The sequence below is a fragment of the Sordaria macrospora genome, chromosome 7 (assembly GCF_033870435.1).
Source record: "Sordaria macrospora chromosome 7, complete sequence".
NCBI lineage: Eukaryota > Fungi > Ascomycota > Sordariomycetes > Sordariales > Sordariaceae > Sordaria > Sordaria macrospora.
Genome location: NC_089377.1, coordinates 474,018 through 489,896, shown reverse-complemented (window position 1 = coordinate 489,896; position 15,879 = coordinate 474,018). Strand labels below are relative to the sequence as shown.

Below are 15,879 nucleotides of genomic sequence, written 5' to 3'. Positions count from 1 at the left end.
AGAAATGCTGGAAAGGGGAAAGTTCAAGGCACCAATCACGCGTGTTGGAGGGCCCTGCGTGCGCTGAAGTCTAAGGTAGTGTAGCGTAGAAAATTCGCAGCTATCGAAGGGGGTCGTACACTCTTGAATTTCCTACATTTGCTGATCTGAGATTGGTTGGATGAGATCGTGTACCTGTCAGACTTATCGGGTACGGCACGGCACGAGGTATGTTTCGATGTTTATATCGATGTCGATATCAACCTTCATGAATGTTAGTGCGTTGATGTCCCCTTTTCGAAGTCCGACCGAAACATTTGTTACGGCTTGTATGCTATCGAAGGAAAAGCGGATGTGAATAGAGGAAGAAACAAGAGGAGATAATCATCGGTTTGGACTCACCGTTTAGAATTCGGGACGGTGAGGACAGGAGCCAGGAAGATGATGTCCCGATTGAGCGCTTACATACGTACGTGCAGGGTAGACAGGCGACAGGTTAACAAGACATGCCTTATGTCCCCATGGCATGTTTGTTTGCAGTTGGCTTTTATTGGAATTTGTGATGAGGTAGGATAATCGCGATTTGATCTTAGATCTGTCGCGGCTATGTGCCTTTTTCACCCGCATAATGTCCGCATAGTATCCGCGTCCCCGTCGGGGTCTGCGTCCGACTGACATCGTAGGTGCTGCTGGAAGTATGTATTGTACATATGTGTAAGCAGGGTAAGGCACCTTTACATCCTTCAATTCACGTCACCGTCTTCTGGCTTGTGACTGTCTTTGCAAGTCTAGACGACGGCGAGGTGCCTAATGTACAAGTTGGTAGCCGAGCCGAGCCGAACCAACATTCTACCCTGGCACGCCCGAGAAACCGTCATGAGATAGGGAAATCTTTGCCGTTTTAAATCTGGAATGGTGTCTTTCCCCGGATGCTGGTTTTCATCACTACCTGCAGTCGGTCTACCCTGCATACATGCGCATATGTATATGGTGTACCTTACGTACGGACGTAGGGCTATGTGCAGAACCGGCTGCAGCACCTTGCTCCGTATCCGATTCCATGCACACGGGTTTTTTGTTCGTGTATGACACATTCTACTTCAACGTCGGTCAAGACTAGTAGAGTTGAGTATCATCCCCCAAACCCAATATTTGATGCCGTGAGACCAACAAAGTACCAAACACCATATTACATTGCACTACCTCTGGCAACGGGTAACACTAGAATGCGTCCCGGTAGTTCAAGTTTGGGAGCAGAGGTCCAGACTCCAGACCGGGGAGCCGTCAAGAATGCGGGGGTGGAGACCAGGGATCATGATACATTACAGATATGGTGAACTGGTCGATCATCAGATCGGACATTTAATTTGGTAAGGGAACCAAGTGAGGCTGTTGACACATGCACCTTCCGCCTCTTTCGTCGATACGAGCGACGAGGCAATGCTAGGTTACCATGACATGTATGTAGCCGTTGTCAGGCTGACTTGAGTCTTGGGGTCTGAATTTTCCGCATCTTTGTATCTGAGCATGTCCGACATGGTATCCCACCTTTTGAATACTGTCTCTCGAAATGGCACTTGGAACGAAATATCATCGCTGCAATTCCAATGCCTCGGCCTCTTAACGTATTTTACCAGTTCCAAATACATTTCCGCGCGCAAGCCATAACAGCCGCTTACGCGCAGCCGCCACCCCATTTACAAACGCGGGCAACCAACAGCCGCCCCTTCCACCTTACCATGTCTGCCCCCACGGTTTTCGCACCCATAAAATCGGAAACTCCTTCCCAGATGGAAGTAATTTGCTCAGGAAATCTCATCCCATCCGCATGAACGCTCGAAACTGGCAGAAGGTGGGACGGAGCCGAAGCGAAGACGGGAACGCAAGGAAGGTACGGGTTACTCCGCCGTACGTACGCGGGGAGGGAGTGCGGATTGCGGAACGGAGAGCTCATACCTGCCGCGCCTGCTCACTTTTGCCCGAGGATCATTTTCGACAAATTCCTTTTTTTCGGGAATCACTAAATATTTCAAACACCGAACCAATGATCAAAAGGTTACAAGCCCGATTTTGATAACATGGGGCATAAAAAATATGGGGAAAGTCGAGGAGTTAGATTAAGGGACGCATGGTAATTAATCCCACGTGTTTTGGGTGGGACAATTCGCGGAGGGGTGGTCGGTCGGAGAGGACGTGGAAAGGAACTAAGAGAGGAGAGTTTGCTACTGTACACTTCGGAGATAGATGGGGGCCGATGTCGACATTTGAGTTGAGCGGAATTTAGAAAATACGGTGCTTTTCCTGTCTTCCGTTGTCTTGTCTGTTCTCAAATGCGTACAGGTAGTATTTCTCATAAATGGTGCTCCCGTCTGTTTTCGGGTTCGGGTTCAGCCAGACAACTCAAGCTGAACGTCCGTCAGGCTTACATCCTGTATTCAGCAAGACCTCCAGCTGTGCCAGCGGGTTCATATCGGATATCGCCCTCCAGAGTCTAGAAAAGAAACGAAACGAAAGACGGCTCCCAAAAAAACCAAGGAACGGATTTTCGTCCTCGACATGAACACTTTTCGAACACGAAGACACCATCACTGTTATTGATAGTGTTAACCAACCATCAAAAGCCTGAGCCATAGCCAAACGAAAACTGATAACTTGAGGTTCAGGTTGAATAAAAGAGGAGGTGTGGTTATAGACCTTTCCTCTACAACAAGGGTGTTTTACTGGCCCTGTCCTAGTGTTAGTGTTAGTGTCCCTGTAGTGTACTAGCAGCACATCATGCACAAAAAGCGTGGAGAGCGTGGGGGACTGAGGGGAGAATGTTACACCCAAACACCACGTCCAGTCAGGTAACTGCACTACAGTACCTATCATAGCGACAATTGCTGTCTGTCGTGTTGTCGAAATGAAAACGCCAACTACGCCTGCAACCGACACATGCACACACTCACTTACGAGGTGCGCTGGCGCTTTTGCGTGTAATGCGTGCGTGGCATTAACTAGGTAGCTGAGGCTATCACTAATTCGTTCTCGCTCGGAAAAGAAGAGAAAGAAGGAAGGGTTGAGCTTAACTCGACTCTCGACCATAAAATGGCCATAATATGTTAGTGGCCAAGATATGGCTGTACCCACACACGCGCGAATGATATGTCTATTGAAACAATCATCAGGTGTTTCTTGAGACGAACGTGAGGATCCGCTGCTGTGAGAAAAAAAGATGATGAGAGAAGTGCCGTTATGTCTTGTCTCCATGAGATGGGTTGATCCTTGTCTGCCGAGGAGTAAACAAAAAGCTGCCCTTACAGGTTCAAACGCTTTCCCGGATGGATTGTTAGAGTCCGGGGAACAAAGACCACGTTGAAACGTAATGGCGTCCGGCACACGCGGCCACGGGGTCTCACGGTCCATGGAATGTCGTTTGACTTTCTTTGACGGTATTCTCTTCTCGAGGTATGACGGAGATCCCCGAACAAACCAACCGACTGAGGGATCGAGGATTGTTCATTCAAGTATCCGAGACAGCTGTAAACAGTCTGTCCCTACGTGTCGAAGTCGAGATTGGCAAAGTTAGGATAGTCCGGACAAAAAAGGCCCATATGACCAGAACCCAAAGTGTTGTCTTGTGTAAGTGGCAATATGAACACCACAAGGCTACAGCACTGTTCCCGGTCCTGTCGGTTGTCAGTTTTGATTGAAAACGGAGGGCAACAGTAGTTGCCTGGCTGGACTGATTCAGTTTTCAGCTGGTGCTTTACTCAGTTCGTCTCATCAGAAAAGAAGACGAGAAATACTGGATTAAATAGCGACTGGACTTTCCGACCAACCAAAATACAGCTTTTCCGGCTCCGGATAGTGTGTGGGATGGTGGTGGTTGTCCCTTTTTCGAAAAGTGCACTTGAACACGCTTGATTTTCCAATGGCGCAAAAAGAAAGAAACGAAAAAGATAATTGGGGGATTTGGGGGGTTTTGAGCACCTCAACGACACAGTGTTGACTCTTCCATCTGGTTTTCGCCCGTCGTAGTCCGTTTGACATATTACAATTACTGAGCCGTGTTGTCAGTGTGGTGGTGCAGTTGCAGTGTAACCGTTCGGACGGCCTCCCGCCGCCCCCGTTCACAACGGACAACACCACGCACGGAGTGAACAGCACCGAGCGGCCGTCCAATATCTACTTCCACGGACGGACCTGGAAGCTGGAGCGCGATCATGGATCATTAACCCCCGTCTTCCCCGGAGGCGGACCCATTTTGGACATCCAGGAACGGCCAGGAACAGCCAAGGAAGCAGTCTAGATTCATGACAGACCGAGTCGTTCGTGCAGGTAGCAAACATGGGGTGACTTTTGAGCCCTCTAACCCTCTTCACCACTTCATCACACGAAGACTCTGTCATCTGTCCTTCGCTTCCAGACTGTCGGGTACATTTGTTAGGGGTGGGGGCCTGATTGGCGGAAGAAAGAAGGCTTCATCTTGTTGTCGATGACAAGGCTGGATGGATGGAAGTTTTTATGAGATGCAACAGGTCGCTTTACAGAAGGCAAAAGGTTGATTTCATCGATAATGTCCTAGGCTGGCCTCTGGTTCCAGGGCACGCTTGAATCTTGATCGCCGTTACCGTCTGTCTGGAAGCGAGAGTAGGCAGGGCAGGCTGGCAGGACAAGTAAGGCAGGTCATTTTGCATCAGAAATCGTGAATGATGCTGGTCCTCAGGGGGGGAACGAATCTTCACAGACGTAATCGTTCTGGACTTGAGATTGCTGCATTTCGAATCTTGACGGCATGACCGTTTGGAAAATGTACCGGGGCCGTACAAAAGACTGAGGAAGGCCGGGCCGGGCCTGTCCCCGGTAACAAATACCCCTATCCCTGGACCGTTATGATGAAGCATTGGTGCTCACGTGCCGGAAGCAACGAAAATGCCTCGATCCCCGTCAGGCAAAGTTAATACCTCTAGGGTTGGATGAGTAATGCGAGTAAAAACATCCAGGGTTTTAAGAAAAATCCACCCGCAGGGTCGAACGGAGTATCCACAAAAACCCCGAGGCTAGAATTGATGCCGGGACTGCGAATGACCCAATGCCATGGCATAATGGCGCCGAGAGAACTGTTACATCACCCACCCGCTGTAACAGAACATAAATACAGAAGGCGTGGAGAAGGCATTTGTTGTGGTGAATACCGGGGGATGAAACGGTGCATATGTAAAGGTCGTCTGCCATATGGAAGTCAGGAAAACAGGTGTAACAGAGGGTGTTTTTGGTGATCTTTGATCATATGAAAAGGAAAACGGCGATAAATGTTTCCGTCAGACGGTGAGTTCTGAAGAGAATTTTGTTTTACACTTTGCAGTCATGGTAGGGCGCCGTCGTACTGTATCCTCCCGTAGCCGGAGATCCGAATTTCCCTTCTCTAGTGCGCGCCCGCGGAAGTTGATGTCTTGAGCCTGGCGAGTGCGATCTCACTTCAAATCATCGCCCAGGGACACTCCTAGCAGTGCTGTCAATGCTGTGTCAAGCAGTGAATAATACAGCGTGGGGTGCATCGTCGATTTCGGATGTGTCTTGTTGCACAGCGCAAAGACAGCAAGAAACAAACAAACTCTGCAACATGTCGCATGGCTGAAGGGAAAACGGACTCATCACCTCCATAGTGCAGGTCCAGAACTGGACTGATTTCTTGGTCAGGACACAAGATAAGATGGGTGCAATCACCAACCGACTGTTCCCAGGCAAGTCCAGGCCTCTTCTCTTCCAACCTCGAGGCTGAGGTCATTGTCGAAACGTGGCTGGCCCAGAAGCGTACGCGCTAGGTACGACATCTTTTTTGGTCCTTGGGTCTTTTGGCAGGACGGCATCGTGATGGTGGCTCGATGGCCGACTGCTTGTCCAGTGAGAATGAGGTTGATATGGCAACTGACCAACTCCCCGCATATGAGATATTACTGGAACCGGCAGTACAAATCAGACGGACAGGAGGTTTTCTCATGCCAATGACTTCCAGTTGCCACGAATGTGCTCATCAGCGGACGGATGGTCCCCAACAAGCCGTACCAACAGAAGAAGGGCTGCCGTCCGTCCGCATGCGCCTTTGCGTTCTCTCTTCCACTCAAAAGAGGCACATCGTGAGATTCGCTGCATTGGGTTTGAGACGCGGACGAGGTGAGGCCGAAAGTGCTGGTTAACTACAACGGTCTCGCTAGACGAGGTGTGTGGGTGTTGTGTGTTGGCCGTGGTTGTTGGCCGCGGCAAACGGAGTCGCCTCCTCCTGTGATGAGGATGAAATCACGAGGTCAGCTGGGGGACATCAGGGAGGGGCAAACTGCCCTGCCCTTGCTGCACTTGCTTCCAACCAGACGCCGTCACAATCACAGCCGTGTCAGCACTCTGGATGGCTTCCCGCTGTCGATTCGATCACAGGCCGTGGTTGCCCGTTGTTCCATTTCCATTGTTGGCCAGTGGGGGTGACCCTATTTCAGGACTTTGAGACGTGATTGCCGACAATTCTAGTCGACGGCAGTGCTGGATTGAGACGCAATTGGCGATGATGTAGTGTAGTTTAGAATTTGGAAAAGGGTGCGTAGGCGTAATGACGGGCGGATGGTCCCAATCTTGTCAAGCTCTGGCAGTCTCGTGGGCTTCTCTGTTGGTTGTTGTTCCATGTCGCCGACTCGCCCTGAAATGGCCGGAAGCAGTTATGGAGAAGGAAGTCGAACCCTTCATTTGGAACCATGCAAAGGGCATTAACAGGGCAAATGGACGATGAGGACTCGTGATCAAGAGCTGATCTCCCACAAGGGCCTCACTTGCCGTGGGTTGTTGAGTTGGCACTGAGTGCAGGCATTCGCAAGCATGGCAGGGCATCGCAGGCAGATTGCAATGCGGGCCAACGATCCGCTAGTCGTTGGCGTGCTGTAACATTGGGCGACAGGTGTCAGGCACCAGCTGCCAGTTATTGCATCAGGAACGGACAGGGATGGAAAGCAGGTTTGACACTTGGCAGGTCCCTGGTCTGCGCACGAACCACTCACAGCTTCCAGGAACTGTTCAGCATGCTGAGGTTCAAGAGAGTCAGCGTGGCGGTTTTGCGGGGAAGAAGGCCTGGGCTTTTCCAGCTTCAAGGCCACCTGAGCACCTGACTTTGACTCGACGGCGGCAAGGCTTTCAGTGTACAGTTTGAAAGGGTCCGTTTTCCACCTGACTCTACACCACAAAAGTTGTGAGAATGATACCTGGACTTCCGGGAGATCTCCCCGAGAAGCCCAACACCATCGTGAGGGATGTCAACCCATTTGGGAGAGATAGTTCCCATTAGAGCATCGTGGTGGTCGCCCAGAGTAACCCATCATTCCAGTTGAGGCATTCTGCTAGACATTCTGGGTAGCATCTTCTACCGTCGACATGTCTCTGGCATTCGTTGTGTTGTGTCCCGTCCGCCGTCCCTGGGCCTGAGAGCAGCCGACCGTTTGCGACACCCAGGCACGCATGATTCAAACCGTGGGCTGGGGCCGAAAATGCTCCCGAAACCCCACAGGCGCGTTAATATCCCAATTGGTTTAGACGTGTTATCCCAGCTAAACCTCATGTGGTATGTCTTTCGATGGATGTTACTCTTCCGGGTAATCAACACCATTCAGCCCCCGAGACAGGCTGTTGACGGCCCTGAACCTTAGGTTCCAACGTTGAATTGTGCCCCAGATTTGACGCTCCGTCAGGACGAGCGCAGACGGTTGCCGTTCCGGGGATGCGATTGCCATGTTGATGCAATTCGAGCGAATTCGAGACCGCAGGACGTCCATCACCAGGCTGGACTTGTACGGTTTGGTATCATGTCATTTCCACTATGACGCCCTGCCGGTCGTGTCAGACTAACAGCATGTTGATCTCGAGTCCGTGATGCTATTTTGGAAGGGATGGCCGCGACGATGCACCTCATCACAAGGCACGAACCCAACTGCCCTGCCTGACATGTGGAGTTTTGGCTGTGATTTTCGTCCGTTCTGTGTTGCTGCTGTGAATTTGACTTCGGTTTTGGCTGAACTGGCTGGGACTGAGAGAGCGTGAAATCGTGGGTGAGCATGGGGGCAGCAGAAAACGGACGACAGCACAAGGGTCGAACTTGACTGACCAGTACTTTACAGTTACAAAAGTAATGTACCGGTTAGTTACCCGTTTCGGTTGGCTTACTTTCATGGAGGAGTACCACGTACCGCTCCGTACCCGCGTACCGTAACCCCCGCCGCCACCACCCACCATCCTCCAATTCGGCCCTCCATTACGAGGCACCAGGGGACGTCAGTACGTATTTCTTGTACCTGTACTGTAACCAGCAACACAGTTCAAGGGACAAGGGGCACCGAGTGTGGACGGTACGGTATTGAACCAATTGGCCTCGTTCACCGCGTCTTGTGAGCGGCCAGTGGTCCAGGGCCCCGTCGGGCCCACCCCGCGCTCCAGTGCCAGCGACGAAGAAGCAAAGTGGATTGAGTGACAGTACGTACCGAAATACAAGCAGGACAGGAGACCAGGACAGGGCAGTGGAAACAGCGAGCAGTCACGTCGGCCTGGGCCTCCGCTTCGATTGACTTTGACGTCCACCCCTTCCTTGCCAATCCAACCTGCCACTGCAGTACAATTAGACATCAATATCCTGTCCCCCACCACAAGTCCGAATCCCTCTTCTGTTCGATCTTCTCGTCTGTCACCAACTCGTGTTCAACACCAACCCATAACAACAACAAGTTACCACTCAACATCACGCATTGATCTCCGACATTCTGATTCCGACAGTTTCTCAGTAATTACTAATTGCTGCGACTCTCAACCACATACGCCACTGCGCTTGGTTATCTGTGCAAGTTGAAGGAAGCCAACGACGACGACATCAACGATCTCAACAACAACGCTTCCCACGATTGCGCGAGATATCTGAGGGAATAAAACATCGCAAAAGAGGAGGACTCCGACTTGCATTGAAGCGAACTCCTGCGCCAACACTCGCACTACTGTACCTTCCGTCGCCGACATAACAGACCCACCACAGCCGGCCACGAAGTCGAAAAAAGCGGGCACTTCCAAGCGAAGAGATTTACACTTGGGACATTCGGTCCCCGAACCCGTCGACGACAACAACATCTTCAAACTCCCCATTCCACACCGGATCTCAATTGTCATCCGACACTTACTGCGGAGCCATCTCAACTTGGGTCCACTTTCGGTGCAGAGCAGATCCTGATTCCACAGCCACTCCAGGATCGCATCCGCTGAAAGCAACTGTGAATCCAACTTCACAACCAACTCGCCTCGACAAGAGACAACAAAACCAAAAAGCCGCTCCAAATCTCCAGTCACAGGCTCGACTTTCGCGGTCGTTTTCGCGAAGTTAGCCGTCACCATTCGCCTTACTGCAACTTGTGCGTCTGCTCGGACCCAGCGAGCAGCCTCCCCCTCATCATGCCTTTGTCATTAGAGACACCCGTCCTGCAGGTCGACGCCAATGTCATCCACAAGGTCGACACCACCAACCCCGCCAACCTGTTTAGCATGTGGACAGGTACGAGCCCCGTCTCCTGACTTCCGTCCCTGCCCTTTATCTACCTGCATGGCGCCACCCCCAGCGCCCCAGTAGCAACTGCTAACCTTGGACTCTTTTTCGTCTCTCCAGTCTTTGCCCGCTGCCGTGACTCCGTTCATCAAGGCCGTCGCCTTGAAAACTTGAGCTGGCGCCTCTGGAACCGGGAGACCTTCTGCTGCGAAAGCGGCGAAGTCTCCGACATCGAGTCCTCAGCTACCTGCCAGCCTCAGGACATCCAAAGGTATCCGGTTGGCGAGGATATGCCCCAACTGTCCGGTAGTGTTGATTCAGCTTTGGACGAGGAAGCCGTTGACTTTGGCAACGACACCGACTCCGAGCCTCTTGATTACCTCCGTCCCCGGATACAACGGCAGGACTCGTGCGCCAGCAACCGCAGCCGTGGTCGTGAGCGTCACATTACTTCCGGAGACCTCGAGAAGATGGTTGTCTCCATCATCGAGGCCAAGACGCCTTTGAACGCTCCTCTCCCGAGCCTCACCCTCGTTTCACCTCCCGTCGAAGAGACCAAGCCTGCGCCTGTCGTGATCCACCACCAGCTTGAGCGTTCGGGGTCAACTACTACAGAGTCTTCTTGCAACACCTCCGAGAACCCTTCCATGGAGTCGCTGCAAAACGCTGCATCCGTCGAAGCTGCCCCTCAGCTAAGACCCACAATCATCACCCGTGGCTTCTCCGTCTCTCCTTCTCAACTTCCTATCATTCAGCATGCTTCTGCCCATGCGTCTCGCCAGCCCTCGCCAAGCGTGATTCCCGAGCCTACCGCCGCTCCCGCTGCCAAGCCTGTTCAGCCTAAGAAGCAACAGGCCCGCTTTGCATTGGGCGCATCCAACTCTGGCGATGACTCGTACACTGACCGCGAGCAGAGCTTCGACCACAGGAAGCAACAAATTCCTCTTCCGCCCAAGAAGAAGATGTTCCAGGTCGGCAGGGGATCGTCTGAGGAGGAGGAATCCCCAAGAGACCTGAAGAGGACTGTTGCGCTCAACAAGCAAGTTGTCATCCAGGACAGCTCGGCCATCAGCGACGACTCGGATAGCGACTATGTCGACGAGAGCGCCATTGATGACGATGACGACTCGTCGGATTGGGAGGATTCGGTTGAGGAAAGTGGCAAGTCTAGCGTGGATGACAAGTTCAACTTCCAGCGTGTCGACTCCAAGGTCAACCTTACCTCTCGGCGATCGCTTATCACCCTGATGTTGCACAATAACACCCGGGCCCAGAAGCTTGGCAACATTGCCTCGCAGTCGACCTCGGCTATCCCGCGCGCCCGCGCCCAGCTCAACGGACCTTCTATGGCTCCTTCACCTAACGACTCCGACGAAGCGCCGTTGATGATGAGAGGCAAGCGAGCTCCTCCTATGCGTCCCATCAACGAGATTCCTAGGTCTGCCGCCCAGCCCATTAACGCGGTTGCCACCGGCATCCACCATCAAGCTTGCCTGTCTCCTCGCACCACTCGGCGCAACATGCTTGCCACCGAGCTTACAGAGTCCCTTCGCCGGAACCTTCTCTGGGAGAGATCCCACAAGAACTCGACGGCCACTGCGGTACTCAAGCGTCGCCACACTTCTCAGGATGTTGCCAACCTCAAGCAGTATCCGGAGCGTCCATGCATGAAGGACGACAACGACAAGGAGCGTTGGGACCAATACTTCAACAAAAACGCCTATAGCGGCTATCACGCACAGGGTTGGTAAACATTGGTTACCATCCTACATCACTTATGCACATATCTCAACACAACAAAAGATACCCTTGGGACTCATTAACTGGGTAACCCAACTGGCAGACCAGTTTGGCTGCCGTGTACACTTGATTCCAGCATTGGGAGCGACACACATTTAACGAACTTCACTGCATGACCCGGCCGGCGTTTGATTTTTGATTTTTTTGATTTTCTTTGTGCTCGCGTGTTGTACGCATCAGCTTGGCCTGAATATTCATAGTGGATCTGGGTCAAATGGTCTTTCACGGGTGGACAGCCTTCGGGATTACAGGCTGGCGTGAAACGGCCGATGTTTACAATGATGGCATCACTGCCCTGGGTTCATCAAACGGAATTGGGGGGAAATGGGGACAGGCGGGCTACTTATTATCATCATGCATCGGTTGCGGGCTTCTGAAATCAAATTTTCATTTTTCTCATTCTCATTTGGCAACCTTGAACGGCGTTTCTACTTTTCTCCCTCATCACCATGATACCAAAGTCCTTGCATTTGCCGCGGGTGTTTCTTCTGTCTGACCTTCGCGGTCCAATGCAACAAAATGCAGACCGCTTCTCACAAAACTTCTCACCTTACATGTTTCACACTAGTGATTTCCCTTTGTGACATATCGCTTGGCATCGCAGGGCTTCTTCTCGCATGGTTGGGGGTGTGGAAAAACAAAAACGAGACAGCTGCTCGCCGCGTGTACGATACTTTCATTATTTTGAAAGGGCTGATGGGTCGGTCAAGGGCGGCGCTGCTGCTACGCTACGGACAAATGCGTCCGCGTGGTTCGGCATCGCGCTTCCGCCCAATCTTTTCTTGACAGCAGAGCAGGCTAGCGTCTAGCGGAATGCAGGTTGCGAAAAGGGAAAGCAACACACAAAAATGAGAAAAGCGAGAGCGGGCGAGCGAGCGAGCGAGTGAGCAGTGCAAAACAAAACGCGAGAAAGAGGCCAATTTTCTACATTAAAAGTTTTCGATGTCTACACAAAACCAACCTGATAGTGATATTTCATAATGTGGTGCGACTGGTGCATTGGTGGATGGATGGATAAAAAGGGGGAAAGAAAACAAAACGGTGACGGCAACGAAAGGATTGCCAAAATTGTAATGGGCCGCAATTCTTGCTTGTCCGAGACAGTATAATTATCAAAAGCTCTTAATACGGGGCCAAAAACAATTGCAAAAGGGTTTTCACTGAGTTCGCTATGTACTGCATATTTACATGTGATTGACTGCCAGGCCGTGCAGGTGAGGTGATGTGAGGTGTCGAGGGTGTTGAGACTTGAGAGCCTCAATTATTGCGGCGGCAGGGCGGTTACTCAACTGTAACTGTAGGTAACACGTCCAGGGCCCAGGAGTAGCCAAGACGGCCGTCGTCGACATCAATTGGCCCTGGCATCATGGCTGTCACTCTTCTCACAACAGATGGTGATTGTGGTAACCTAATGATAATCGCTAATTCTTGGCCTCTCAGGGCATCTATTGTTGCTTACAACTTCTTCCTCGGTCCATTTAACATCATCTTCATTTATTTCTTGAACCCTAACTCCATTGAACTCCATTGATCACCAAATCATCAGTTTATGATTATCCATGATTGACATTCTTTAAATCTTGCTTTTGATCTTGAAATCTGCAATCTGCGGGGAAACGAGATCGCATTTCCCCTTACATGGCACATCTTCACCCGAAAGACCGTTGGAGTTGGAGCCGGAACCCGATCTTTTCCATCCGATATTCTCCGGGTCTTCTCGGAATTCCCAAACAACTCTAAACAAACCCAAGAATTAGTGACTCCATAGATTGACATTCGTGATCATGAATTCCCCAGCTATTTCCAGATTGATCTTCATCCCCTTACGTAGTATGCCTGTATGCTTGGCCTTTTTGTCTTAGTTACCCCACGGGGTTTCTGGTTATAAGGGTTTGGGTCAGGCATGGGGGTCTTCGGACCTGGGGAGGCGGAAGACGTTGAATGCGAAGGTAGAATAACCGCCAGGGATACAAGGAGAAGCGGGCGAACCTGAGGTTCGGCGGTCGGATAGTTTGTCGGGATGAGGATTTGGAGAGTTCCAGTAGTGTCGTCGCGATCGCGAGGTGATGATCGGGATGTGAAGGGATGAAAGTGAGGGAGAGGGGACGGGCAGATTGGAAGATCAGGGAGAATAACATGTGAACGAGCGAGCTGCCTACAATACCAGTATCATTCACCATCACCGCTAGCTCTAGGTAGTGACCGCGGACGGACAAGACTCACCACACGAACGTCTCAAAGGTAGGCTGATGGAGGGTATGCCGGGTCGCAAAAGACGTCATACCTAACCGTATCGAGATCGCAAACAATCACTCACCGTTCCAGATGCCCGACCAACCAAAGGGCCACCAGCGTAGACTCGCGCATTCCAGAGGGCTGCGAGCCATGAAGACTCACCGCCTAGGTAGCTACCCAACTTCCTAACTTTCCGCATGCACCCGTAATTCCACATCCCGTATAACCGCGTCCCGGGCTCGGGATACCATTTTCTGTTGGTTCCGCATGCCGCATTTTTGGGCCGGTTGGTGATCGACGTGAAATTACCCTTTTCCAAGTAGCCCCAATGTGATACGGTAGTGCGAGATGCTAGTCTAGAGCAACAGGACACGAACATAAGTTCCAGGTATGAACAATCGGGCCGTCAATTGTTCGGATCTAGAAAGGAATTTTGGAAGAAACTTCACCAACCGGACCGGACGGAAGAAACAGTCGCCGGTGAGCCTGTTATGTAAGATGGTTGGTGAAAATTACCGGGCCCGGTAATTGTGTAATTTACGTACAGCGGAGAAAAGGATACCGTGAAATACCGGTGCCGGTCAGTGACCAGCGGAGCGCTGATGCTTTCAGTTCTGCTGCCGACAGCGTGCTGCAGGCACTTTACATTACCTACAGCACTGCGCCAACATGCAATTCGCAATCCCTTACCGTCCTGTCAGCTGTCACTCCTCGCGACGGACAGCAAGACGGCGATCGTCGACCAAATGTAAAGGTCAAGAGATCTGAAGGTCGGTCGACAGCAATTGTCAAAGAGCTCAAGTCACGACCTCACCGCCCGCATCACCATCGCAATCACCAGACTGAAAGGACGGACCGGTATGATGTAATGCACCTCTTCAGTCATCCCATCGTGCGTTGTACCCCAACTTCACATGCTCAGAACTGCAGTGCGGGCCATGAAAACTCCAAAGTGTGTTCATCCGATGATTTCGAATGTGGGAGAGTGGCAGGAGGGTCCTTCCCTTTGTTCTTGAAGCACAGCCGCAAAACTTAGCACGCGCGCACACCCATCTGTCTCCAAGGGGAAGAAAACCGCCGGATTTCATCGACGATGACATGGCCGACACGAATTCCCCCTCTTTCACGTGTATACGCATTTCGGGCCCTGGCCTAGGGAGGTCACCAACATGTCTGTCGCCCGGAGACGCTACCCATTTTGAAGGGGTTTGCTCCGAAATATGAAAAAAAAAAAAAAAAAAAAAAAAAAAAAAAAAAAAAACCAACCGGATGACACTTTGATAGTAAAGATGAAGGCGGGGTAGCGGGATGAATGAAGCCATCACCAAGTACCGGTCTGACATTATCGAAATGGAAGAAAAGATGCAGGGGCGTAGAGGCGGTATGGTAGGCAGGCCGACACAGGCTTCAAGCACGCTCGAAGGCAGGCACGTGGCAGGGTACTGATGCAGTGTATAACCCTAACCCCGAATTCGTTTCTTTCACCGTGTAAGTGGATAGATGTACCTTCGTACCGCCTCCGTTCCTATAACTCCAGGCTGGATTCAGTGACCTAATTAGCCGCACTTCAAGTCACTTTGGAGATCGTTTAACAACACCTGATATTGAATACGCAGTATATTATCTCCTTTGCTGATCTCCATGGCCTAACATTTGGCGTCCTGGGGGTTAGATCAACTGTGTCATCAGCAACCCATCGCACCTCCCCCCTTTCTCCTTTGTCACCCACCAGCCCATCCTCTCACCTGACAACATCCCAAACATCCCTCACCTTCAATACCAAGAACCCCCTCTCATGCGTACTAGCTTAGGTCACTAAGCCCCTACCAACTACTACCCCTTTTCCCGTTCCTTTGCCAAAGAGTCCACCAACAACAAGGGGCATAAGTTGCGCCGCCCCCGCGCGGCCTCGCAAGGCACAACTCGATCCGTTGCGATTGCGCTACCTTTCCCCTGGGAACTTGGCATCTGGGGAAAGTGGAAACAATCAAACAGTGAGACTCAGAAAGTCTAGACCTTTCTCCCGCCTTTGTTTACTGCGGTAAATACTCTTTCACTCTTTCGGGATTCGGTTCACGTGCCGACCGTCAGTCATCCCGATGAACCAACCAACCGGCCGTAACCGGGGCCGTAGTGGCATGGAGCAAGCGGGACCGTCAAGGGAAAGAAAGACGGTTGTGAAGGGAGGATGAAGGGGTACAGTGTGTATTAGTTATGAAGAGGAAGTGTGCGTCAAAGAACATCTAGAGGTAGGCTAACGCTCCTCTTGATACGGCGGATATTGCTCGGATGAGCCAAGTCACCTACCTACCTATGGAAAACATTGG

General features: G+C 51.5%; 1 protein-coding gene across 1 annotated transcript; it reads left to right on the top strand.

Moving 5' to 3' along the window:
* The first annotated feature begins 7,966 nt into the window (after nt 1-7,966).
* On the top strand, nt 7,967-12,748 carry SMAC4_03843 (uncharacterized protein). Its single transcript, XM_003347697.2, has 2 exons — nt 7,967-9,526; nt 9,638-12,748. The coding sequence occupies exons 1-2, from the start codon at nt 9,427-9,429 to the stop codon at nt 11,266-11,268; spliced, it is 1,731 nt and encodes a 576-aa protein (XP_003347745.1). The 5' UTR covers nt 7,967-9,426; the 3' UTR covers nt 11,269-12,748.
* Nucleotides 12,749-15,879: the final 3,131 nt, after the last annotated feature.